Source organism: Equus przewalskii, chromosome 8, assembly GCF_037783145.1.
Source record: "Equus przewalskii isolate Varuska chromosome 8, EquPr2, whole genome shotgun sequence".
Lineage (NCBI taxonomy): Eukaryota > Metazoa > Chordata > Mammalia > Perissodactyla > Equidae > Equus > Equus przewalskii.
Genome location: NC_091838.1, coordinates 81068554 through 81093050, shown reverse-complemented (window position 1 = coordinate 81093050; position 24497 = coordinate 81068554). Strand labels below are relative to the sequence as shown.

General features: G+C 42.2%; 1 protein-coding gene across 9 annotated transcripts in view; it reads left to right on the top strand.

The window, feature by feature from the left end:
- The window catches only part of TRAPPC9 (trafficking protein particle complex subunit 9), a 626356-nt gene that overhangs the window by 49557 nt on the left and 552302 nt on the right, over positions 1–24497 (top strand). For all 9 annotated transcript variants that reach the window (XM_070631024.1, XM_070631026.1, XM_070631021.1 and 6 more), the window contains one exon: positions 8254–8379. In XM_070631024.1, the coding sequence (XP_070487125.1) occupies positions 8254–8379 (126 nt within the window). The remainder of the gene's footprint in view (positions 1–8253; positions 8380–24497) is intronic.

Sequence of the window (24497 nt, the reverse complement as noted above, 5' to 3'; positions counted from 1 at the left end):
ACTTTCTTTTCTCCATTGTAGGCCCTCAGCTCCTTTGTTGAAGATTAGTTGTCCATAGATGTGTGGTTCTCATTTTTTCTTTTTTAAAGATTTTTTTATTTTTCATTTTTCTCCCCAAAGCTCCCCAGTACATAGTTGTGTATTTTCAGTTGTGGGTCCTTCCAGTTGTGGCATGTGGGACGCCGCCTCAGTGTGGCTTGATGAGTGGTGCCATGTCCGTGCCCAGGATTCGAACCGGTGAAACCCTGGGCTGAAGCGGAGCACGCGAATGTAACCACTTGGCCACGGGGCCAGCTCCTCTCACTTTTCCACTGTTAGATGTTTACTGAACATGTTTTTTTTTTTCACAAGGAGACTTTTTTTTTTTATTGAGTTATTGATAGGTTACAATCTTGTGAAATTTCAATTGTACATTAATGTTTGTCAGTCATGTTGTAGGTGCACCACTTCACCCTTTGTGCCCACCCCCCACCCCACCTTTCCCCTGGTATCCACTAAACTGTTCTTGGTCCATAGTTTTAAATTCCTCATATGAGTGGAGTCATACACAGATTATCTTTCTCTCGCTGGCTTATTTCACTTAACATAATTCTCTCAAGGTCCATCCATGTTATTGCAAATGGAATGATTTTGTTCTGTTTTGCAGCTGAGTAGTATTCCATTGTATATATGTACCACATCTTCTTTATCCATTCATCTGTTGATGGGCACTTAGGTTGCTTCCACGTCTTGGCTATTGTAAAGAGTGCTGCAATAAACATTGGGGTGCACAGGACTTTTGGGATTGCTGACTTCACGCTCTTTGGGTAAATACCCAGTAGTGGGATGGCTGGATGGTATGGTAGTTCTATTTTTAGTTTTTTGAGGAATCTCCATACTGTTTTCCATAGTGGCTGCACCAGCTTGCATTCCCACCAGCAGTGTATGAGGGTTCCTTTTTCTCCGCAACCTCTCCAACATTTGTTGCTATTAGTTTTAGATATTTTTGTCATTCTAACGGGTGTAAGGTGATATCTTAGTGTAGTTTTGATTTGCATTTCCCTGATGATCAGCGATGATGAGCATCTTTTCATGTGCCTATTGGCCATCCGTATGTCTTCTTTGGAGAAATGTCTGTTCATGTCTCCAGCCCAGTTTTTGATTGGGTTGTTTGATGTTTTGTGGTTGAGTTGTGAGAGTTCTTTATATATTAAGGATATTAAGCCTTTGTCAGATATATGACTTGCAAATATTTTTTCCCAGTTAGTGGGTTGTTTTTTTGTTTCAATCCTGTTTTCGTTTGCCTTGAAGAAGCTCTTTAATCTGATGAAGTCCCATTTGTTTATTCTTTCTATTGTTTCCCTTCTCTGAGAAGGCATGGTGTCCGAAAAGATCCTTTTAATACTGATGTCAAAGAGTGTACTGCCTACGTTTTCTTCCAGAAGCCTTATGGTTTCATGTCTCACCTTTAGGTCTTTAATCCATTTTGAGTTTATTTTGGTGAATGGTGAAAAGGAATGGTCAATTTTCATTCTTTTACATGTGGCTTTCCAGTTTTCCCAGCACCATTTGTTGAAAAGACTTTCTTTTCTCCATTGTATGCCCTCAGCTCCTTTGTCAAAGATAAGCTGTCCATAGATGTGTGGTTTTATTTCTGGGCTTTCAATTATGTTCCGTTGATCTGTGCACCTGTTTTTGTACCGGTACCATGCTGTTTTGATTACTGTAGCTTTGTAGTATGTTTTGAAGTCAGGGATTGTGATGCCTCCCGTTTTGTTCTTTTTTCTCAGGATTGCTTTAGAAATTCGGGGTCTTTTGTTGCCCCATATGAATTTTAGGATTCTTTGTTCTAATTCTGTAAAGAATGTCATTGGGATTCTGATTGGGATGGCGTTGAATCTGTAGATTGCTTTAGGTAGAATGGACATTTTAACTATGTTTATTCTTCCAATCCATGTACATGGAATGTCTTTCCCTCTCCTTATGTCATCATCCAATTCTCTCAGAAAGGCCTTGTAATTTTCATTATATAGGTCCTTCACTTCCTTAGTTAAATTTACCCCAAGGTATTTTATTCTTTTTGTTGCGATTGTGAATGGTATTGTATTCTTGAGTTCTTTTTCTGTTGGTTCATTACTGGAGTATAGAAATGCTACTGATTTATGCAAATTGATTTTATACCCTGCAACTTTGCTGTAGTTGTTGATTACTTCTAACAGTTTTCCAATGGATTCTTTGGGGTTTTCTATATATAAGATCATGTCGTCTGCAAACAGCGAGAGTTTCACTTCTTCCCTCCCAATTTGGATTCCTTTTATTCCTTTTTCTTGCCTGATTGCTCTGGCCAGGACCTCCAGTACTATGTTAAATAAGAGTGGTGATAGAGGGCATCCTTGTCTCGTTCCTGTTTTCAGGGGGATGGCGTTCAGTTTTTGCCCATTGAGTATGATGTTGGCTATGGGTTTGTCGTATATGGCCTTTATTATGTTGAGGTAGTTTCCTTCTATGCCCATTTTGTTCAGAGTTTTTATCATAAATGGCTGTTGGATCTTGTCAAATGCCTTCTCTGCATCTATTGAGATGATCCTGTGGTTTTTATTCCTCTTTACTGAACATTTTTGTACATGTATTCTTGTGTTCTTGTATGAATATTCCTTTAGGTAAGATTTCTGGAAATTTAATCACTGGATATGACATTTACATTTGTCATAGGTTACTTTCAAGTTACTCTCCAAATTCCTTCTCCAATAGGGAATGAAAGATGTAGAATAATTTATTTAACCAATTGTCTATTACTGAATATTATTTCATTTCACTTTTTCTTCCCAGTCTTGTAAACAGTACTGTGATAGACATCCTGATAGGTAAATCTTTCGGGACTGATTTTTTTTTAAGGGAACAATTCCTAGAAATGGATTTGAGTCAGAGTGTACATGTGTTTTTTAGAGTTTACGTGCCATATTGTCCTCCAAAAAGGTCCTTGATGGTTTTTGCTCTCACTAACGAACACTAGCTATTATATCTTTTAAAAATATTTGCCAATATGATGGGAAAAAGTAATTTTTTGTTATTTTAGTTTGCATTTGTTTACCAGAGAGGTATTGAACGTTTGTCGCTGTTGGCCATTTGTATTTCTTTTATGAATTATCCATTGGGTTCCTTTGCACAAGGTTAAGTTAGGCTGCTTTTCTTGCTGCTTTATGATAGCACTTTGTATTTTATGAATATTAGCTTCCTGTCCATCATTGACATAGATTGCAAGTCTTTTTCTTAATGTTCCTTAAGTTTTGTTCATGAGCTTTTTCTTCTTGGTTGTGGTAAAAAAATGTTTTTAATATCGTAAATCTTTTCTTTAAGGGTTTTACCTTTGATAGTATGCTTAGAAATACCTTCTTACAATAGAATAAATTCTTTCCCTCAGTTTTTTAATCTCTAAAATGGGGATGATAATAGTACCTATCTCAAGGGGAGTAGTGAGGATAAGCTGAGTTAATGTATGCAAAGTATTGTATTTGCTGTCATAGTTATTTTTTAATATTTACACCATTATCTGTAATTTATCTTGTGTACATTATGACATGAGAATATAATTTATGTTTTTCTGGGTGATCATCTAATTGCCCCCCACAATTTAATTCATACTGATTCTCTCTGATTTGAAATCCCAGCTATACTGAATGCTTGCAGATACCAGAGTCTGATTCAGAGCCTTTGGTTCCTTCTGCTCATCTGTTTTTTCTTACTCCAGCACCGTGATTTTATTTATTTATGTTTTGAGGAAGATTAGCCCTGTGCTAACATCCGCCACCAATTCTCCTCTTTTTGCTGAGGAAGACTGGCCCTGAGCTAACATCCATGCCCATCTTCCTCTACTTTATATGTGGGACGCCTACCACAGCATGGCTTGCCAAGTGGTGCCATGTCCGCACCTGGGATCCGAACTGGCAAACCCCGGGCCGCCGAAGCAGAATGTGCACACTTAACCGTTTTGCCACCGGGCTGGCCCCAGCACCATGATATTTTTCGTGTTGTAGTTTATTTAATATCTAGTAGTGAGGCTTTTATTTTTTTCATTCTTTCCTACCATCTCAAATTTTTGTGGCTAGTTCTATGACTTTATTATTCCTGAAGAATTCTAAAATATATTGTTCAAGTTAAAAAAAATCATATTGGAGTTTTCTTGGGGCTTGCAATGTTTTGAATTATTTTTGGGAGAACTTACATCTTTACAAAATTGCTTTCCTCTATAGAATATGGTAATGTCTCTACATTTACACATCTAATTTTAAGTCCTTCAAAACAGTGTTGTAGTTTCTTCATATAGAACATGAACAGTGTTTGTCAGTTTATTTCTAGTTATTGGATATGTTTTTGTTAATTTGTGAATGAGATTTTTTTTGGCCATTATTTTAAATGCTTAAAGCTGATATGTAGAAAGGCAGATTGATTTTTTAAAATTCATCTTATAGCTGGCCATTTAAAAATTGTAAGTATTAAGTATTTTTTCCAGAGCCCTTTCTTTCCTATTTTTAAAAAATTGCTTCCAAGATTATCAAAATAATCCTAGCTGAGTTCTGGAGATGGGGAGACAGGGGGGAGAGGCGTCAGTGCTGGCTCCTATCAGTACCCCTAGCTGTTTAGTGGCTGCCCCTGGACTAGATAAGCAGGAAGAGCCCAGGGTGGGCCAGGGAAGGCTCTGAAGGAGCACAGAAACCACGTCCTGTTGCCTTTACGGTAAAGCCCTGTGGGCCTGACAGGCAGATGCCACTTGACCGGCCAAGTCTGATGGAAGGTTAGTGACTGCTGAGTGCATTGTGTCAACAAGAATTGAGATTTCATCATGGTGGGAAAGGCCTGTCTGCCGTGGGCACAGCAGGGAAGCTGGTACCTGTTTTCCAGTCTTGGGGCTGGAAAGAGCAGACTCTGGAGTCAGACACAGCTGAGTTTGAATCCCTCCTCTGTTGTTTACTGGCCGTCTTTAGTCAAGTTACATGACTTTGAGCTCCAGTTTTCTTGTCTCTCCAAATGAGGAAAGTAAGGCCTGCTGCCTAGAGTTTTAATCAGGATAAATACTTTATATATATATATAATGCCAGGAACAGTGACAGGCTCATTAGTATTGCATAATAAAACATTGGTTATCATCCCTTCTTAGTTCAGTATTCAACAAGACGTCTTGGGGGAAAACTGTTTCCTAATATGTATGTGATGCAAGTAGAAAAAGAAAATCAGTGTCTTGCCTTTTTCTGGCTGTATTTTTATGCCTTTACGTCATTTACCTCTTTTCTCCTCTCCTTTCCTCTTTCGTCTTCTCCACCAAAAGAGCCTGAGACTCTCCCATGCTACCCAGCACACTAGATTAAAATTGCTTTTAAGGTTGGCCCATCGCCGTGAAATGACAGTGATATAAAAAATAGTTGTACACTTCCCAGATGTGATTGTATTTAATTTGTGCACATGCGTGCACAGGCACACACACACACACACACCCAGGCTACTTCCCATTTTCTGAGGGAGAAGTAGCACCTTTTGGTTTTCATTCACTGAGAGTCATAGCTAAGTCTCTTAAGCAGACTCTTGCCTGGCTTCGTGCACGATTTTTTATTGATTTCTGATTTGTGGCAAGGAAATTCTCTTCTATTATAAGAGGTGAAATGGAGACAGACATTCTATTGAGATATGATGTTATCATATTTTGAGTTGGAAGAAACCTTAAGAGAGCATGTCATTATACATTTTTATAAGTGAGAAACTGAAGCCCAGAGAGGTTAAGTGATTTGATCAAAGTCACACAGTGGCATAATTTGGACAAGAGCCTAGGTCTTCTGTCTTCTTGTACACACAGATAAAAAGATAGCTGGGTAGGGAGGGCAGAGGACTTTCCTCACTTGAGTTCTGGTGCCTTGGCAGAGTTCTCAGTGCTCACCTGCCTTTAGCTTATGTCCATGTGGCCTTTCCAGCGAAGGTCATTCTGTCCTGATAGACTGGGTTTCTAATCAGCAGGAAGTTCTAGACGTACTCATGTTTCCCAGAGCTTTTCTGCTGACCTGCTGACACTTTGTAAATGAGTCCTAACAAATTATTGGCTGGAAAATCCTTATTGTTATAGTTGCCCTCGAGTTCCATATGTGTGGGTGCTGTCTAAGGCTGTAGAAGGCTAGGTCTGAACAAAGATAGGGTGACAGTCCCTGGTGCTGAACCTGCCCTCATGCCGTGGTGTTCCCACCTTAGTTTTGGAGTCAGACAGACCTGAGTTCAAATCCCGCCTTCATCAATTACTAGCTTTGTGACCTTGGGCAAGAAACTTTACTTTTTTAGTTCTCATTTTCTTTATCTGTATATAAGGTTAGAATTTATTTTAGGGTTTTTGTTTTAGAATTGTGTGAGATAATTGCCTCATCTATTCCTAAAATATTGATTGCATGCTCTATGCTGGGACCTTGGTAGATGATTACTAGGGACTCAGCAGTGGAAACCAGGGCTCAGCCTGCTTCACAGAGCTTGTGTTCCAGGATAATGCCGGGAAGAGACTACGTGTGCAGTGGAGTTTTAGTAAATGTCCACTCTTTTCCTAATCTTCGTTGGTTGTGTATATCTTCCTACTAATATATGAACAATTTTTTATGATTGCAGTAAATCTGTTGTAATTTAAAATGTGTGAATGTAACCAAAAATAGGTGAAAAAACTGAATTGACTTCTATTCTCACTTCAGTGGAATTTGTTTTGAGTTTTGAAGAAGTCGTTTCATTCCAATAGAATTAGGTCCCCATGTCTTTTTCCGTCATGTTAAATGGTGTATAAAGTGGGTAGATTTCTGACTTCAGTGTTGGTAGTTAGGTAAGCCCAGCTTCTTCTTGTGATTGTCTTTGATGACTTGTATGTGATGTATCACAAACTATGTGCATATTACACATTAGAAAGGAGGAAACATTGGAGGCTTGACTTTTCTCGCACAGTAATTTCCTTTTCTACCTTATAAATAATTTTAGTAGGAAACATGAGCAATTATATCATTGCTTCTTGATAATTGGCAAATGTCTAGACTGCATTTTCACTAGCAGTTACGCCTGCCAGGCCTCTCTGGGGGTCTCAGTAAACACTTGCTGATGGAATGGGTTGAATCGCACACTATTTTTAATGCCTCAGTCACAGTATTAGTGAGGGGTCTCCCCAGCCTGGGGCTCTCTTTAGGCACTAGTATACATGGAGTTAACCTCTGTAAACCTTTCCTTCAACTGCAAGAAGCTCTTTAAGATACAGCAATTGAAAATCACGCCAGCTTGGGACAATTAGGAAAAAAGAAAAAGAAAAAGGATTTGGAGTAGAAAAGAAGAAAGGCAGAAGGACAGCTAGCATGGAGGCTTTCACAGTGGAGCCTGGGGAGAGAGGGGTACATTGGTGGGAGGGAGGCCTGGGTACTGGAGCCCCACTCCTCTGTCTGCTCCGGGGTCCCAGCCACACAGTGTTGAGAGTGGCTGAGGGCGGCTCCCCTGCCTCGAAGTTACCTTGGGGAGAACCTTGAGAGCTGGAGGTGAGGTGTGAGAAATCCTCACCCAGTATTGTTATTGAGTAGTGAAATGTGGTTCACAATGCCTTTTCTATTTCATATGTCTTCGTTTGTCCTTCATCTCAGGATCTGAGAAGCAGGAACCTTAACCGAGAGAAAATCAGACATTGAACATGAAGGAGAGGACAGATACAGTGATACAGGGAGCTGGAATTTTAAAAATCATTATATTGAGGTCATATTGGCTTGTAACAGTGTATAAATTTCAAGTGTGCATTATTATATTTCAGTTTACGTATAGACTTTGTTCGCTACCAGTAGTCTAGTTTTTACCCCATATGGTACATCTGCCCTCAGAGAGCTAGAATTTTTGCAACAGAGTAAAATGAAGTTATAACTAGTGCTTTAGAGCTGCAGGTGTGAGAGATTCTAAAAATGTTTTAGAGGACAAGAGGCGATCAGTGAAAACGAATAGCAAAGTATCCACTGATATTTTGCCATGTTGTAAAATATCCAGCTCTTGTGTTTGTATTATTTGAGTGAATGCAGACATACTTATGGGGCATTCATAGGTTCACTCAGTCTCACCGCCCTCCTTTGCCCTGATAAGGGACAGACTTTCTCGAGGAGATTCTCCCCGCTCAGGCCCCGGTGCTTGGGGAGGCACAGCTGCAGGTCACTGAGTCCCGGTGGTACAGCCTCATGCTATGACAGAAACATCTGCACTCTTCTTTTCTGACTGAGGGTCCTCCTTTATACCCTACAGTATAAGAATGCTGGAGTGATCGAGTTGGAAGCCTGTGTCAAAGCCGTACGTGTCCTCGCCATTCAGAAGCGGAGCATGGAAGCTTCAGAATTTCTCCAGAATGCAGTTTATATTAATCTTCGCCAGGTGGGTGTGTGTCCTCAGAGCATGGCACGGTACAAACTCTGGACTCAGAACTTGATATCCTAATTAATGTGGTTATTTGTTTTGCTTCTTTAAACCGGGGTATTTCACTTTGAAAATTCAAAAAATTGCTATCCTTTCAATTTTTTTTTTTCTGATTGGAGAAACACCTTTGCCTCTTACCAGCTTTGTGACCTTGAACAAACTTTAGGCCTCTCTCCTTACTTTTGTCACTTGTGATGTGATTGTCATTTGTAACCCTGTCCAGATTGTTAGGTTTATAAAACATAAAGTCTGTGAAAATACTTCGTATAGTTTCTTTTCGTACAGTCGGCATTCCACAAATACTACTTAAATCTGAATCTGGCTGTGTTTTTAGTTAAACAAAACCATTAGAAGATTTAGTTGTGGGTTGCTAATGCAAAATCCAAAAGTTGATAGTCTGGACAGATTTTAGACATTTAGCCAGTCTAGCTTGGGTTTTTATGCATAGGGCAACCAAGACTAAAAAGTTTAGCAGTTTGTGCTGGTGGGAATGCAAACTGGTGCAGCCACTATGGAAAACAGTATGGAGATTCCTCAAAAAACTAAAAATAGAACTACCATACGATCCAGCCATCCCACTACTGGGTATTTATCCAAAGAGCCTGAAGTCAGCAATCCCAAAAGTCCTGTGCACCCCAATGTTTATTGCAGCACTCTTTACAATAGCCAAGACGTGGAAGCAACCTAAGTGCCCATCAACAGACGAATGGATAAAGAAGATGTGGTACATATATACAATGGAATACTACTCAGCTGCAAAACAGAACAAAATCATTCCATTTGCAATAACATGGATGGACCTTGAGAGAATTATGTTAAGTGAAATAAGCCAGCGAGAGAAAGATAATCTATGTATGACTCCACTCATATGAGGAATTTAAAACTATGGACCAAGAACAGTTTAGTGGATACCAGGGGAAAGGTGGGGTGGGGGGTGGGCACAAAGGGTGAAGTGGTGCACCTGCAACATGACTGACAAACATTAATGTACAATTGAAATTTCACAAGATTGTAACCTATCAATAACTCAATAAAAAAAAAAAGTTTAGCAGTTTGCTTAGGGACCCAAGACTAGGATTAGAATATAGATTACTGTAATTCAACAGATCTTTATTGAGCATGGCATTGTGCTAGGAGTGGGGGAAAGAGAGGTGAAGAAGGCGGATTCTGCCCTCATTGAGCTGACCATTTCGTGGCAGAGATAGACATTCAACAGTGGGCTAAATGAAAAAATGGGGGAGGTTCAGGGTGACATGGGAGCAAGTGGGAAAAGGGTTTACCCTAATTCGGTGGTGGTGTAGGGTGTGGGGGTCAGGGATTGTCTCTGAGGCAGTGAGGTTAGAGCTGGGATGTGAAGGATGCATAGCAGATAGCTGAGAGAGGAGGAGGTGGGAACAGCATTCCAGGAAGGTGGCTCAGCAAGGGTGAAAGTCTGAAACATATCACCGAGAAGGAATGAACAAAGTGAGAGATGGGGCTGGAGACAGCCTAGGGGTGGGGCGTGGTGACAGGCCCTGAGTCAGAGCAGGAGGCTTGCTCGGCCAGGTGAGAGTTTGGAGTTTATTCTAAGAACAGTGGGGTTTACAAGAAAGGGCTTAAAAGCACGGGAATGACATGACCCATTTGTCTTTAGGCCGGTGAGATGGACGTAGGGAGCCCGGTTTGGAGACGCTTGATGAGTCCGGGTGAGCGATATTGACGGCTTCCACTTGAGAGGGGTGACCGTCAGTGGAAAAAAGTGAACAGATGGAACGCATGTTTTGGTAGTAAAAAGGAAAGGATTAATGACTGGGTGTGAGGGTCAGATGGAATCACGCCCAGGTTTCTGGCTCGATCAATTAGGTGAACCACGGTCGTGCTGTGCGCTGAGAAGGCAAAGCTGCGGAGGGAGTTTTGGAGGAAAAGATGATAAATTCGGTTGTGGATAGAATAAAAAGACTGTTCAATGTGTGGGTTTTGGGGCCTCAAGTGACAGAGAGAGTAGTGGGTGGAGGAGGGGGCAGAGAGACTTTAAGTCATTTTGTATTTCAAATATATGAAAAAGTGTGAATAAGATACTCATGCCTGTGCCATTCAGATTGAACACATTAACATTTTGCTGTATTGACTGCAGAGATTCTTAGCTTTTTAAATAGAAGTAAAATAACTTAAATAGAAACAAAATAATAGAGTGAGCGTCTTAGAGTTGGTGTGTATTCTGGTACATATTTTGATACTTCATATTTATACACATAATGTATAAAAAGAGAAATATTTCAGCACCATAGTTAAGCACGGGGACTCTGGAAACGCACTGGCCGGGGTTTGAATCTGGCTTCACCCCCTCGGGCAAGTTCTTTAGCCTCTCTGTGCCTGAGTTCCCTCTTCTGTGAAGTGTTTTTACTGCCCTCAGGCCCCTCATCGCAGCTCATTTCCTAGATTAGACACGGAGAGGGAGGCTGCTAAAGGGCGAAGAAAGTGGCACCTGTCGGCCTAACACTGAGGGGGAAGCAAAAGCAGAACAAAGCCTGTAAACCAAGTATGAACAAATAAACCAAAGAAGGAAAAAATCCCGCAATGTTTTCAGCCATTTAGTGTAAGGGAAACAACACCACAGAGACTCAAAGCTATTGAGTGCGTCAGCATCTCGGGTGCGAATGTGTCATCAGAAAAGTGTGTTAAGGCAAGGTCATTGTCTTGGTTTACGTGGATGTAAAGATGGGTGGGAGACGCAAACCCCGCTACTTCACCGTGGAAGCGTTGGTTATCAGGGAAACTGACCAAGGGAGGAAAGCAGTCCTCCGTGGGGCTGGGGAATAAAGAACACGATCTCTGGGTGAACCTACTGAGTGGTGAGCGCTGAGCCAGGCAGTGGGTTTCCAGGGATGACCAGGGTGTGATCCCTGCCTCTGAGGCTGCTGGTCTGATGGCCAGGCCTGGGCACTTACAGTCCTAGGGGGATGGGTCAGGATATGGCCCACGAAAGGTACCGAGCTGAGGGTGTGAGGAAGTCTCCCCAGAGGAGGTTCTCTCTGCAGAGAGTGAGAGTGATCCACCGAAAGGGGCTGAGGAGCCTTTGAGCGGGGGGCCAGGTGCAGATGCGTGAGTGGGTGCTAGCACGGCGTGCCCCCTTCAGTGGCCTGAGCGATTTCGTTCCTGAGGGACAGTGCGGGGAAGAGATGCTGAAAAGGCAGGCTGGGCTCATACCCTGTTGTAGGTCAGGAGAAGTAAAGAAATGTGGACCTCAGGTAGGCAAGAGAGGACCCTCTGGAATTCTTGCTGGGGAGTGACATTTGAGTGGAGCAGAGACAGGTGTGCTTGGCCTCAAACCCCACCTTTGCCACACACTAGCTGTGCAGCCTCGAGCGAAATCACTCGTCTCTCTAACTCTTGATATGCCCATCTGTGAAATGAGAGACTAGCAAGCTCATACGGTGATGGATGGTCTGTTTAGATTAGACGCTCTGTCCAGGACTGTCTTGGTGTCTGCCCTGTAAAGTCACGCAGCACCTGTTGTTATAATCAGATCGGAGGGCTGAGAGGGACGTCTTTAGTGACGTACTGGACGGTGGGTTATGTTTTAAAACGGACACTTAGAAGGGCTGAAGCTGCTCACCCCAGACAGTTTGCTTGGCGGGTGGCATGTGTGGGGAGGACCTTGGCAGGACCCGGAGTCTTTAGACTCGCTTACCTTTGCAAGCTAATGTTGAAAATTTGGGCTTGCTGCAGAGCCGTTTGTACAGGTGGGCATTTAAATGCACAGATTCTGTAGAATGAAATGTCTTCTCTTAAACCGTGTGGGAGCTTGCTGCTGTTTGGCACCACCTCTGCTCTGTCTGCTCCGTGTTCCCGACAACACTAGGGGTCAGCAGAGACGCGTGGAGGGGTGACCAGCCGGCCCTGCTGCTGTGGCAGGCGCGGTGCCAACGGTGCTGTGCGGCCTTTTCAGTTTTCCCCGTCACGACCCTCTGCTTTAGTGGACTCGTCTCCGGGTTTGTTTGCCAGATGAGCAGACAGCAGAATAATGAGTTCTGGTGGGATTTTATAACAACAGTGGACAAGGGGGGCCGGTAGTTTTTTTGAACACACTCTTGGTTCTTGATCAAGTGTGTTCCATGGTAGAGTCGATGAGTTGCATCTATTCCTGGGAATGACTTTGGCTAACGTGGAAATTTTGGAAGGAGCTGAGATGTGACTCTTGCAGATACCTCCTGCTTTAAGAAGCCCCGTGTGGAAATGGAAGCTGATAGCCCACGCATTTGGATTTAGGGGTCCTGGGGGGGGTTTCCACATGCTACGGAAGTCAAGGCGGAATTCCTCTTCTTTGTGCAGGAACATGATCGAGCTGTCTTTTCTTTCGTTGTTTATGATAATTGTGTGGCATCAACAAATGGCAGCACACATTTCATTTAATGACTGGCCACCTATAAATTTGTGTATTGGATGTGTGGATTTCACAGGTGAGGTAGAAGTGAGAGAGAGGAGCATGACCTTTGACACCCCAGGTTTAGGTTTCTCTCCCCGTTTGCTCACTGTGTGACCCTGGTCTAGTATGGAACCTTCCTTAGCCTGTTTGTGCGTCTGTAAAGTGGGAATGGTGATATTCACTTCTTCCTAGAGTTGCTTTAAGTTGTAAATAATATTATAATGCCTGTAAAATGCTTACCATACTGCTCGGCACAATGGAAGTGTTCAGTATATGTGTCTGCCCCACTGGTCATGTGTCCAGGCGACAAAGGCAGCTCATGTTTGTTGAGGACCCGCCACAGACACTTTCTGAGGTTGTGAATTTGGTCATGTCCTTTACTTCCTATAACCCTGTCTGCTAAGTGCGGTTATCTCTGTTTACAGAGGAGGAGCTTCAGGCTAAAGAAGGGCTATGTAGTTTGTTCAAAGTCGGACCATAATTTCAGAGGTGAAGGGGCCTCTGGAAGGTGTGCTCGTTCGTGCTTTCCTTTGCTCACACGGTCCTTGCCCAAGGCTAGGCCCGATGTCAGCTGTCTGCTAGCCCTAGAATAGCCAGTGGGCGACAGGACAGACGCGGTCCTGTGCTGCTTGGGCTTACTGTCTGGAGGGGGAAGCAGGTACCAAGCAGATACACATAAAAATAAAGGATTGCAAACTGCCATCAGTTCTATAAAGGGAAGGAACATGCCTTGCCATGCAGAACTGCTGTGGTGGTGTTAACTCCGTGAAATATGTTCTGTTACCACGCAAAGAAGACAGAAGGCAAAGCGTCTCCGTTATCGGATAAACTGAAGCTCATTGATAGGACCTACTTCTAATTAGGCAGCCTGCTTGTTGCCAGCACTTCACTGGGTGTTGACAGATATCGGCCATAATCATCATGACAGCTTTGCTAAGTAGTTTCTTGTGCCCAGTTTTAGACATGAGGAAATTGAGGACACGGTTTGCTGTGTGCCCAGGATTACCTTGTAAATACCATCACTGGTCTTTAAGCCTAGTTTGTTATGACTCTAAAATCCAAGCTCTGTCAACTACATCATGTAGCTTCCCCAAAACAACCCAAATGACTGAAATTAATTTTCTTAATTAGTAGAAAATGGTAAGTGGCAATAAGAGAAAGTGGTAGCAAGGAATTGTTTGAAAAGCTAGGAAAAAGCCCAATACCTTACCGGATAGGAGCCCATACTGCAGGGTCGGCGTATACTTTACCCAACACCTATGCTTCCTGCAGACCTAATGGTCGCGAACGATCCCAAGCCATTTAAGAAGATTTTGGCTCATGATCCTATTGACAAGAACCTGCGAACTCTTTGTCCCTGGTTAATTTTCTCTTCAAAGCTATTTAAATTTTATGCAGGCTACTCTGTTCACATGTAAGAATAGCCTCTTTAAACTTCTTGATGCAGTTTCTTAATGAAGCTGTTGCTAAGGAAACCTAGCAAAAGCCTGGTAGATATGCACATAATAATTGTAACCTCAGAACTTTATGTCATTTTAAGCTTAAAATCAGAGCGATGAGGAGATTCAGGGAAGGCTTTTTAAGATAGAAGGGGGAAAGTGTAAGGAGGCAGCATAGATAGGACCGAAGCATTTCAGTCCTGGCCAGCGGGGCACCTGGCTTTCAGGATGGCATGTGGATGATTCATAGTTCTCACACAGAAAGAAACGGTTGGATGGGGACGGAGGAATGTCAAGTTTCTTACTGGAGAGGGTAAAAGAGAGAGGGAACTGAGAAATTTGTGTTTGAACAAGAGTTGGGGATATGGCATGATGCTCTTGTATATAGGAGAGAGGAGTTTTGTGGGACAGATACAAAAAAGAAATCTCTCTTGGTGAGAAGTCAAGCTGCAGAGAAACGAGCAAACTAGGCAGGCCTCTGCTGCCCAGCCCAACTTCAGATGAGATGCCGCCTGCAAAGCCTTGGGAGTCTGACTCAGGCCTTAAGCTGGAGCCCAGGACAGTGATGAAAGAGGGAGAGGCCAAATACCAGAGGAAAGGCCAGAGACTGGAGAACGAGCCCCAGGCGTGCGGTTGTTGTGTGAGGTGCTGAGAGGGACGCTCAGTGATGAGAATGATGTTTCAGGACTTCCCACGTGCAGTTGACACAGATATGTAACTCATGGGCATTGTGACTCTTGTAGCTCATCATCTTTTTCTTTTTGCTTTAGCTGTCGGGAACCTTAGAGCTGAATCTGTACTCTACCTTGAATAATTACATCTACTTCATGGCGTGCATTTTTGTGATTTACCCTTCCTCTGGTTTCATTTAACCAATCCTCATTTTCTCTTCACTCTCATTTTTGTCTTTTTGTTGTTGTTGTTGTTAAATTGTGTTTAAAAAGTTGATTTAGATCCTTTTTTAGAATGAGGCAGAATATAAATAAATGTGTAAACAGAGCATACCAGAGACACTTATTGCTTTTAGAAATTCTAAGCTATTTACTCTGGTAGTTACTTAAAAACAGAACTGAATATTAAAATGATGCATTTTTAATAAGCAAGTTTGGTAATGCATGCAGATTCTAGAGCAGGGACTGTCTCTTACTCATCTTTATAGTCACTGTGCCAAGCACAACACTCGTCAGAGACCAGGCACTTATTAATGTTGGTTGGATGAATGAAGTGGAGACAGCTGTGATGAATGCCTCATGTTGCAGCTCTCGTGAGTGTTGGCAACACTCCTCTGAGTGACGATGACAGCAGTGACTGTTTGTGGACGTGCATGGCATTGTACCTAGAGCTTTACGCCCATTTTTGCATTTAATCCTTGTGAGGAATCATTTTATATTTTTAATGTATAATACACTTTAGTTTTATTTTGGAAGATCTCAAACCTTTGGAAAAGTTGCAAGAGTAATACAATGAACACTTATATACCCTTCACCTAAAGGATAGTATTTGTCCTTCTGTGTCTGGCTTATTCACTTAGAGTAATGTTTTCAAGGTTCATCCATGTTGTAGCATGAATCAGTACTTCATTCTTTATAGGTTTAGTTTTTACATTTAGTTCTGTGATCCATTTTGAGTTGATTTTTGTTTATCATATGCAGTAAGGGTCCAAATTCGTTCTTTTGCGTGTGGATATCCAGTTTCCCAGCACTATTTGTTGAATAGGCTATTCTTTTCCCATTGAATGATCTTGGCACCCTTGTGGAAAATTGACTGTAAATGTAAATTTTTTTTTTTTATTTTTAATTCTATCCCATTGATTTATATATCCGTACTTATGCCGGTACCACACTGACTTGACTAATATAGCTTTGTTGTAAATTTTGAAGTTGGGAAGTGTGAGTCTTCCAGCTTTGCTCTTCTTTTTCAAGATTGTTTTGGCTATTCTGGGTCTCTTGCACTTCCATATGAATTTTGGGATCAGCTTGTCAATTTCTCCAAAGAAGTCAGCTGGGATTTTGATAGGGAGTGTGTTGAATCTGGAGATCACTTTGGGGAGCTTTTTTTTTTTTTTGTTAAGATTTTATTTTTCCTTTTTCTCCCCAAACTCCCCCGGGACATAGTTGTGTATTTTTAGTTGTGGGTCCTTCCAGTTGTGGCATGTAGGGTGCCGCCTCAGCATGGGTTGATGAGCAGTGCCATGTGCGCCTAGGATCCAAACCAGCGAGACCCTGGGCCGCCCAAGCGGAGCACGCAAACTTAACCACTCGGCCATGGGGCTGGCCCCATGGAGTTTTGACATCTTAATATTGTCTTCTATTCCATGAACATGAGATGTCTTCCATATATGTAGGTCTTTTAAAATTTCTTTCAATAATATTTTGTAGTTTTCAGTGCATATCTTATACATTTTTATTAAATTTCTCTCTCATTATTTTATTCTTTTTAATGCTACTAAATAGAAAGGCTGAGCTTCTTGAGAGCATGACTATGTATCATTTATCTGTATATTTCTAGGATTTTATGCATAATACCAGATATATATTTGTTAAATGACTCTATTCACAACTGTCCTCCCAACCCCCAATTTTATAATTAAGAAACTGAGACTTAGATTAAGCTACTTGAAAATGTGTGTTAAAGTGGGAAATCAGACCCTTGGTGGGGCACTGTGCAGATGACCTTGAGAGCTTATTCAAGATGGCTTCATCTTAATTTCTTTAAAAAAATCATTTGAATGTGTTTAGTCAGATGCTTTAAGAAGACGCCCTTTTGGTGCATAGCATAGGTAGGGCTGTCAGTTTCAAAATAGTAAGAGTGTTGTACTCGAAAACTAATTTGTGTTAATCTTTGAAGAGATTTATGTTTAGGGAGCTTTGACTACATAACAACTGTCTTTATTAAATGACTGTGACTGTAAATGATCAAACAACATTTATGAGAATAAGAGCACTTTCCCCCTTGATAGTTTTGGTTGGCTCAGCTGTCACTGAAGCCACCACTTGACATTATCTGTTGTGTTCATAGTGACATGCTAAAATGCGCTGACTAAATATTTTGCCAGTAGTCTGTTGAAACAGAGCCATAGGCACTGTTTTAAGGTTCCTTGAATGGAATATATTCTTATTGATAGCTACCACTTACTGAGTGCTTACCACATCATGGGAACTGTTCCCAGCCTTTTGTGTATATAATTTCTCATAAAACCTCACAAACATCTTTATTATTCCTACTTTACAGATGAGGAAAGTGAGATTAGGTCTTTTCTCTTTTTGGAGGAGTTCATTGTCAATGGATGGAAGTCATAAGGAAAACGATTTTGGTTCATCCTATGAAAACAGTTTTCTGAGAGTCAGCATTGGATCACTGAAGTGACGGTCAAGGAGGGTGATGATTGTGACCATTGTTTGGTTGAGATTTTTATGGTACAGTATTCCCAGATGAGAGACCAGTGCTATACAAAATTAGCATCCTAGTCCAAGGAGACAGCAAGCGTAAAGCTTGGTGGTGGGAGAGACTGTGGCTGCTCAGAGAACCTGAGGCACAGAGAGCTGGCCAGGGCAGGAGTGCATGAGATGCACTGGGGAGGTGGCAGGAAACAGACTTGCAGGCCTTGTAGGCTGTATCAGTCTCTCTTGGGCTTTATCCTAAGAGCAATGTACAGTCTTTGAAGGATTTTAAGTAGGTGAGTCACATGCTTTAAAAGATCACTCTTGTGCTTGTAGAATGCTTGGAAACATTTGGAAGTCTAGGCAAGAGGTGATGTGGTGACTTAGACTAGAGTGGCTATGAGGTGTAGCAGTCATGTGGGTTTTTAATCCCAGCTTTGCCACTCAGTAGCTGTGTGACTTCGGATGACTCACTTCAGGAAACTGAAACAACAGAATTTATCTAATCAATTGGGATGATAATGCACCTGCTTCCCAGGATTCTTGTGCAGATTCAACGAGATACTATATATACGATGTGTAGCGTGGTACCTGGCACAAAGTGAGTATCCAGTGAGTGTTAGTGAATAGCTATTAGGGAAGGTAAAATCGATAGGACTCGGTGACTGGTCAGACATAGGCTACAAGGGAGAGGAAGGTCCAGGGATGACTCTGAGCTCTGGGAGTGTGCCAGTGGATGCAAGGCGACATTGCTGCCTGACACAGGGAACCCTGGAGGAGGACAGCAGTGGGAGCAATACCGTGAGTTCAGCTTTGTGCAGGTGGAGTTTGAGGTGCCTTTGGAACATCCAAGTGAAGTGTCTCGAGCAAGCTGGATGCACAGATGTGGAGCTCACCAAGGTCTCTTCCCAAGCTGTGCATTTTCATGTAATCTTTGATCTCTGAGGACCCCCAAGGTATTGATTGCTGAAAGTGAAGACATACTTATAATATGAATGAATACTATTATCATCTCTGTCATTAAAACTCACATTTCTTTATTCTTTTAAAAAATCTGTATTGAGGTCACACTGGTTTATAGCATCATATAAATTTCAGGTGTACATCATTATATTTTGACTTCTGTATAGACTGCATCGTGTTCACTACCAGAAGTCCAGTTGCCAGCTGTCACCATATATGTGTGCCCCTTTACCCCTTTGGCCCTCCCCTCTCCACATTTCATTATTCTTTATTCATCACTTATTAAGTAATTAGATACTTACAGATTAAGTAATTAGATGCTTTATTGAGTATTTACTTTGTATGGCCCTCTCTTGGACTCAGGTTCCACAATAAAGAGCCAGCAAATCCACCTTTTTTTCCAGGAAGGAGACACATTTAGTTGGTAATCTTCTGTAACTAGCTATACTTAGAATTTTAGTTTTTTGTTCTAATCGATTCTATTTTACATTGACCATTTTCTGACAAGAGAGGCATCTTATCTCATGTCACGTTTGCATTAGGTGCTTCTGAGAATTGCTGATTTCATCCACAGTGTAGGTGTTTTATTAAACTTGTAGATTGTTTTCTCATTATTCTAGCTTTGCCTCTTTGTTAATTTTTTATGCCGCTCTAAGGCTATATCCTATTTGAGGCCTTAATTATTTTTTTAATTAAGAAAATGTCTGTTAATAGTTAAAGAAGAAACAGAAAAATTTTAAATAATACATAAGTTTAGAAGATAACTAGTGTTCTTTCTGTTTTGGCAATATGGTGGTCTAGAAACTCTGAAAAGCCCTCTTTGCACAAGTTGCTTAAAAATGCTGATTAAGAGATAAAACCTATTTTCCCCGTTTTTCAAAATGCATAGCGAGAAAGTAAAGGGAAATCCTCAGAGGCCAAAACAAGCAGAAGACAGGAATTCTGGAAGGTAAGGGAGCCTCGGAAGCTGGCACACGCCTCCTGGTTCTGACAACACAGTTGTAAGTGCACAGGTGGGAGGGCTAGGAGGTGAGCCTTAGGCCTGTCCACACTGGGAGCTGGATGGCAACCCATATGGAAAGCCAAGACGCCCCAAAGGAGCCGTGTTTAGTAAAAGGGTGAACAAGAAAAAATCTTACGCCTCAAAACAAGAAAATAAGGAAATTCTTAATCTTGTTGGAAGGAAAGAAAACCATCCCAACTGAGGGATTTATTTAAAGTTGTCCTAACATGAGAGTGACCACAAACTCCTGGCAGAAAAATTTAAATCCTCCTGGAATGAGAAGTTATGTTTTGAATGAATCAATGAGCATTCAATATGGAAAAGGCCCGCGGAGGCTTCCGGATCAAGATGGCAGACCCAAAACTCACCAGTCTTTCCTCTCCCAAGGTCTCATTTAAATATCCTGAACGATTTTTAAAGCAAAGAAGCCATAATCATAAATATATCTGTTGAGATTACAATGTGCTAGGAATTCAGAGGTGAGTATACAACGGTCTCCTCTTTCTTTTTTTCATTGAGTTCATAATAGTTTACATCAATGTGAGATTTCACTTGTTCCTTATTTCTTGACTGTCACCACATAAGTGCTCCCCTTCACCCCCTGTGCCCTCCCTACTCCCCTTCCCCTGGGAACCACTGAACTGTTTTCTTTGTCCCAGTACTTGTTTATATTCCACATATGAGTGAAATCATCTGGTGTTTGTCTTTCTCAGACTGGCTTATTTCGCTTAGCATAATTCCCTCTAGGTCCTTCCATGTTGTTGCAAATGGAATGAATTTGTCCTTTTTTCTGGCTGAGTAGTATTCCATTGTATATATACACACCACATCTTCTTTATCCAATCATCGGTCGATGGGCCAACAGTCTCCTCTTTTATTAAGCTTGCCTTGTATTTGTGGAGACAAATCTGTGGTGGTTCCTGAGCTTAGTGGAGGGAGGCATTAGTCTGTTGCAGTCAGGCAGGAGAGGACATGAAGAAAGCAGTGATGAGTGGGTGATATTTTAGCTGTGTATGGTCTATTTAGTTGGCGTTTTTTTCCATTTTTCCAGATTCTCTCTCTCTCTTTTTAAATTATTTTATTGAGATCACATTGGTTTATAACATGTAAATTTCAGGTACACATCATTATATTTTGGCTTCTGTATAGACTGCATGGTATTCACCACAAGTTGGCTTTTAATTTCAGGCTCCATGAATTGTCATTGGAGGGAATAGATTTTATGGAGGATAGACTTAAAGAACCTCAGGACTCCTCAGAATGGAAAGATGAACGTCAAAAAACATGTAGTCAGTTTGTGGAGTCATAGAGGTACACATAAACTTGCTCACTCACTAAGCCCAAAGATGGTAACAGTAGGCCGCGCTTCTTGAGGCCAGAGGAGTTGGTTTTTAAGGTCCTCCAAGAATGAATCCAAGGGAACTGGGAGATCAGGAGTCAGGCTTTGACTGTGCTCTGACTACCACTTTTGGATGGTATGCTCCCCAAAGCTATTGACTGTGTATAAAGTTTCATCTCTTTCAATGCTTGTCAAGGTGTTGAGCACACGGTGGACTCACCTAGTAGTCTAGGCGCCTTGTAGGTACCTGCTAAGAGTGTGGAGCACAACTGCCTCTGCGTCATCCGTCTTTCCATCCGTCTTCTTCCTTGGCACTGGGAACACGGCAGAGTAATTCCTTATTGGCTTGTCTGTCTCCTCCACAACCTTGTAAACCATTGGGGGCCCAGGTCTTATTTAACTCTGTTTTTTTTTTCTTTCATCCTTCCCTTTGAATGCTTAAAACTGAAAGTGGATCCAATTACTTTAGCAGATGCTTTTAAAAGAGAGGTCCTTGGCACACACCTTGTGACCCCTGCTTTGGGAGGTAGGGAAGAAAGTTACGTTCAGTCCGAACTTTTTGGACACATATATGTGGAAATTTTGTGTAATTTTGAATGTATATTTTCTCTCTGTATAATCATGGCTGGAAATAAATGTAGAGAGGAACAGAATGTGTTTTCCATACTTGACAGTGTATGGTCTCCGCAGTTTTCCGTCTTGCTTTTTCCCATCGTCGCTGGAGTGCTATCGCCAGGCTGTCCCAAATTGTCTACCACTGCCTTGTTTTTCGCATCACTTGTGGCTGTGGTGTTTGAGAAGGCCGATGGCTGTTGAGGCATTTTCTGGAGCATCTCTGGCTGGCTAATTTGAGATTAGCCCCTGTGACTGCAAAGGCATTAATTAACAATTATATTTCCATTTCTTGAACACTCACTGGGAGTTTTAGGCCTATGCTATCTGTACACATTATTTCATTTAGTCTTCCCAGCAATCATAGTTAGATTTTATTATCCTCATCAATAAGGAGAGTACCAAAGCTAGTAATGTGCGGATTTGGGACTGGAACTCAGGTCCTTCTGATTCCTGTCAGTGTTCCCTCCCTATACCATTCTGCCAGATAGCCAGGGGACTCTTCCTCTGTCTTGAGTTTCTTGGTAATGTTACCACTTTCCTTCTTTTTAGTAGAAGAAAATAAGTCTAAACTTACTTTCGACTTAGAACTAGAATGACGAATTAACATTTGACTTCCCCAGAGAGTCCATCTTGTGAGTAGAGCTACTCGAGTAGACTTTGAGCCACTTCCCTTGGAACTTCGTGGAAATGTCTGGGCCCTGGGCTCAGCCTTTGTGACCTTGCAGCCAACTGAAAAATTAGAGCCAAAGACGTGCTGATTGATACTCCCTAAGAGAGCAGCAGGTTGGAATGAATTTGGGATTTGATTTTGTTTCTGAGTTTTATGAGGATCTTGGCCTAGAATTTTTCCTGGGACCGTTTTCTAGTCCCCAGATTCCTGGCTGTGGGTATCTGTGCTCACCTAACGTGGGCTTGGTCCTGAGGCCCACAGGGCCTGCGGCTGGTGAGGAGCTTTTTAGTCAAGTGTCTGCCTGGGGCTCTGAAGCCATTGTGCCCAAGCATTTCCATTAAGAGGATCTTTTAGGGCTTGAAGTGATTGCAATTCCACTTGTAATATAGTATTTATCATTTGGCTTGTCATTACATTCAAATGCTTTAAGACGAATGAAAGAGTATGTCACTGGTCAGCGTATTACAACCTTTCATCTTCAGTAGGGTCTATGAAGCAGTCAGTGGGAACTCTGAGGGACTGGAGGCCAGGGCTGGTGCTCTTGGCCTGGCTGTCACCTTTCTTTAGATGGCAGCCTCACTGAGGGCACTGGCTGAGATCACTATTTGTGTTTTCTTCCCCAAGCTCTTCTATCATATTTAGCCCACAGGTCTGGGAGTGTCCAGGTTTGTGATGAAGGCATCAAGCACTCCCGCCTCTCCTGTGTAGATCTCCTCAGTCCTCTGCCCATGGCTGGCGTCTCGCTGCACGGGAATCCCTCTGCACCTGAGCTGTCCGCTCCTGCAAAGCAGAGGCTGCGTCCTCCTCAAATCTCAACATCCACGGATCCTAGACCTAGACAGAAAGCCTGTAGAAGAAAACATAGGCGAATATGTTTGCAACCTCGGGGTAGGCACAGGTTTCTTAGGCAAGGTTGTAGAGAGCGTTAACCATAGAAGAAAAAATTGATAAATTGAGCTACTTCACAATTTTTGCTTATCAAAAGACTCCCTTAGGAAAATAAATGAGCAGCAGAGTGGGGGAAAATATTTTCAAAGCATATATGACTAAAGATTTACATTCAGAATATATAAAGAACTCCTACAACTCGATAATAAGACAAATGAAGTAGTTTAAAAAACGATCAGAAAATTTGAACAAACGCTTTGCAAAGGAAGATACACAAGTGGCCAGTAATCATGTGAAAAAATGTTCCATATCATTAGTTATCAGGGAAATGCAAATTAAAGCCGCCAGAATGGCTAAAACGAAAAAGACTGATAACATCAAAGGTGAGCATGTGGCCCAGCAGTGACTCTCATACATTGTTGGTGTGAGTGTAGAATGGTGGCACTGCTGTACAGAAGGCCTGCAGTCCTCTGGGCCGGGGCGGGAGTGGGCAGAGACTAAGCATGAACACGAACAATGTAGGAGAAGAGAGAAATGGCATGATAGAGTGCAGAGTGGCTATGAGAATTTAGAGAAAGAAGCGGCAACTTACAGTGAAGGGCATCAGGACTAACTTGGCGAGGTGGCCTTGGAATGGATCTTTGCAGGAGGAGTCGGCCCTGGAGCTATGGGGTGGGAAGAGGAGCCCTAAGGAGAGAGATGACAAACTGGGAGCTGAAGGGGGAAGACACATGTATCCTGCCTACTTGTTTTTCCATTCTGCCTAGAATATCCTCGCATAGTTGATTCCTTTCTGTTCCCTATCTAAGGGAGAGTCTGCTCTCATAGTACATTTCATTGCACTTAGAGTAACAATTTTATTTCTTTGTTCACTTATTGCCATCGTCTCCCCCCGCCCCCCGCCCCGGTTCTAAGTGGGACTTAGAGGTCAGGAGCTTGTCTGTTACTAGCATGGAAGCCTCCCGAGGGCAGGAGTCCTGGCCTGGTTTGTTCTCTGCTATATCTCCAACCACAATATTGGTGGCCGCAGAGAAGGCATTCAATAAATACGTGTTGGTAGAAAGAGAAAACCAGTGAAGTAGAGTGGTTGCATTTGGTGAGGTCATAGGTAGGCAGTGGGGCCTAGAGTTACAAGGGCGCATTGGGGCGACCTCAACAGGTCCTGGTGTGTAGAAGGCATGTGGCCTCCATGGTGTAGTGCTGAAGGGTTTCTGAGTGTTCTGAGATGGAAGTGATAGGCTCTGAACTGTGCTTCAAGAATATTGGTCTGGCAGCTGCATGTGGATGGATTAGGGAAGGCAGAGAAAGGTGGTAAGTCTTCCAGGTGAGAGCTAATAAGGGCCCAAGTGAGGGCATGGCAGGAGCGTGGAGGAA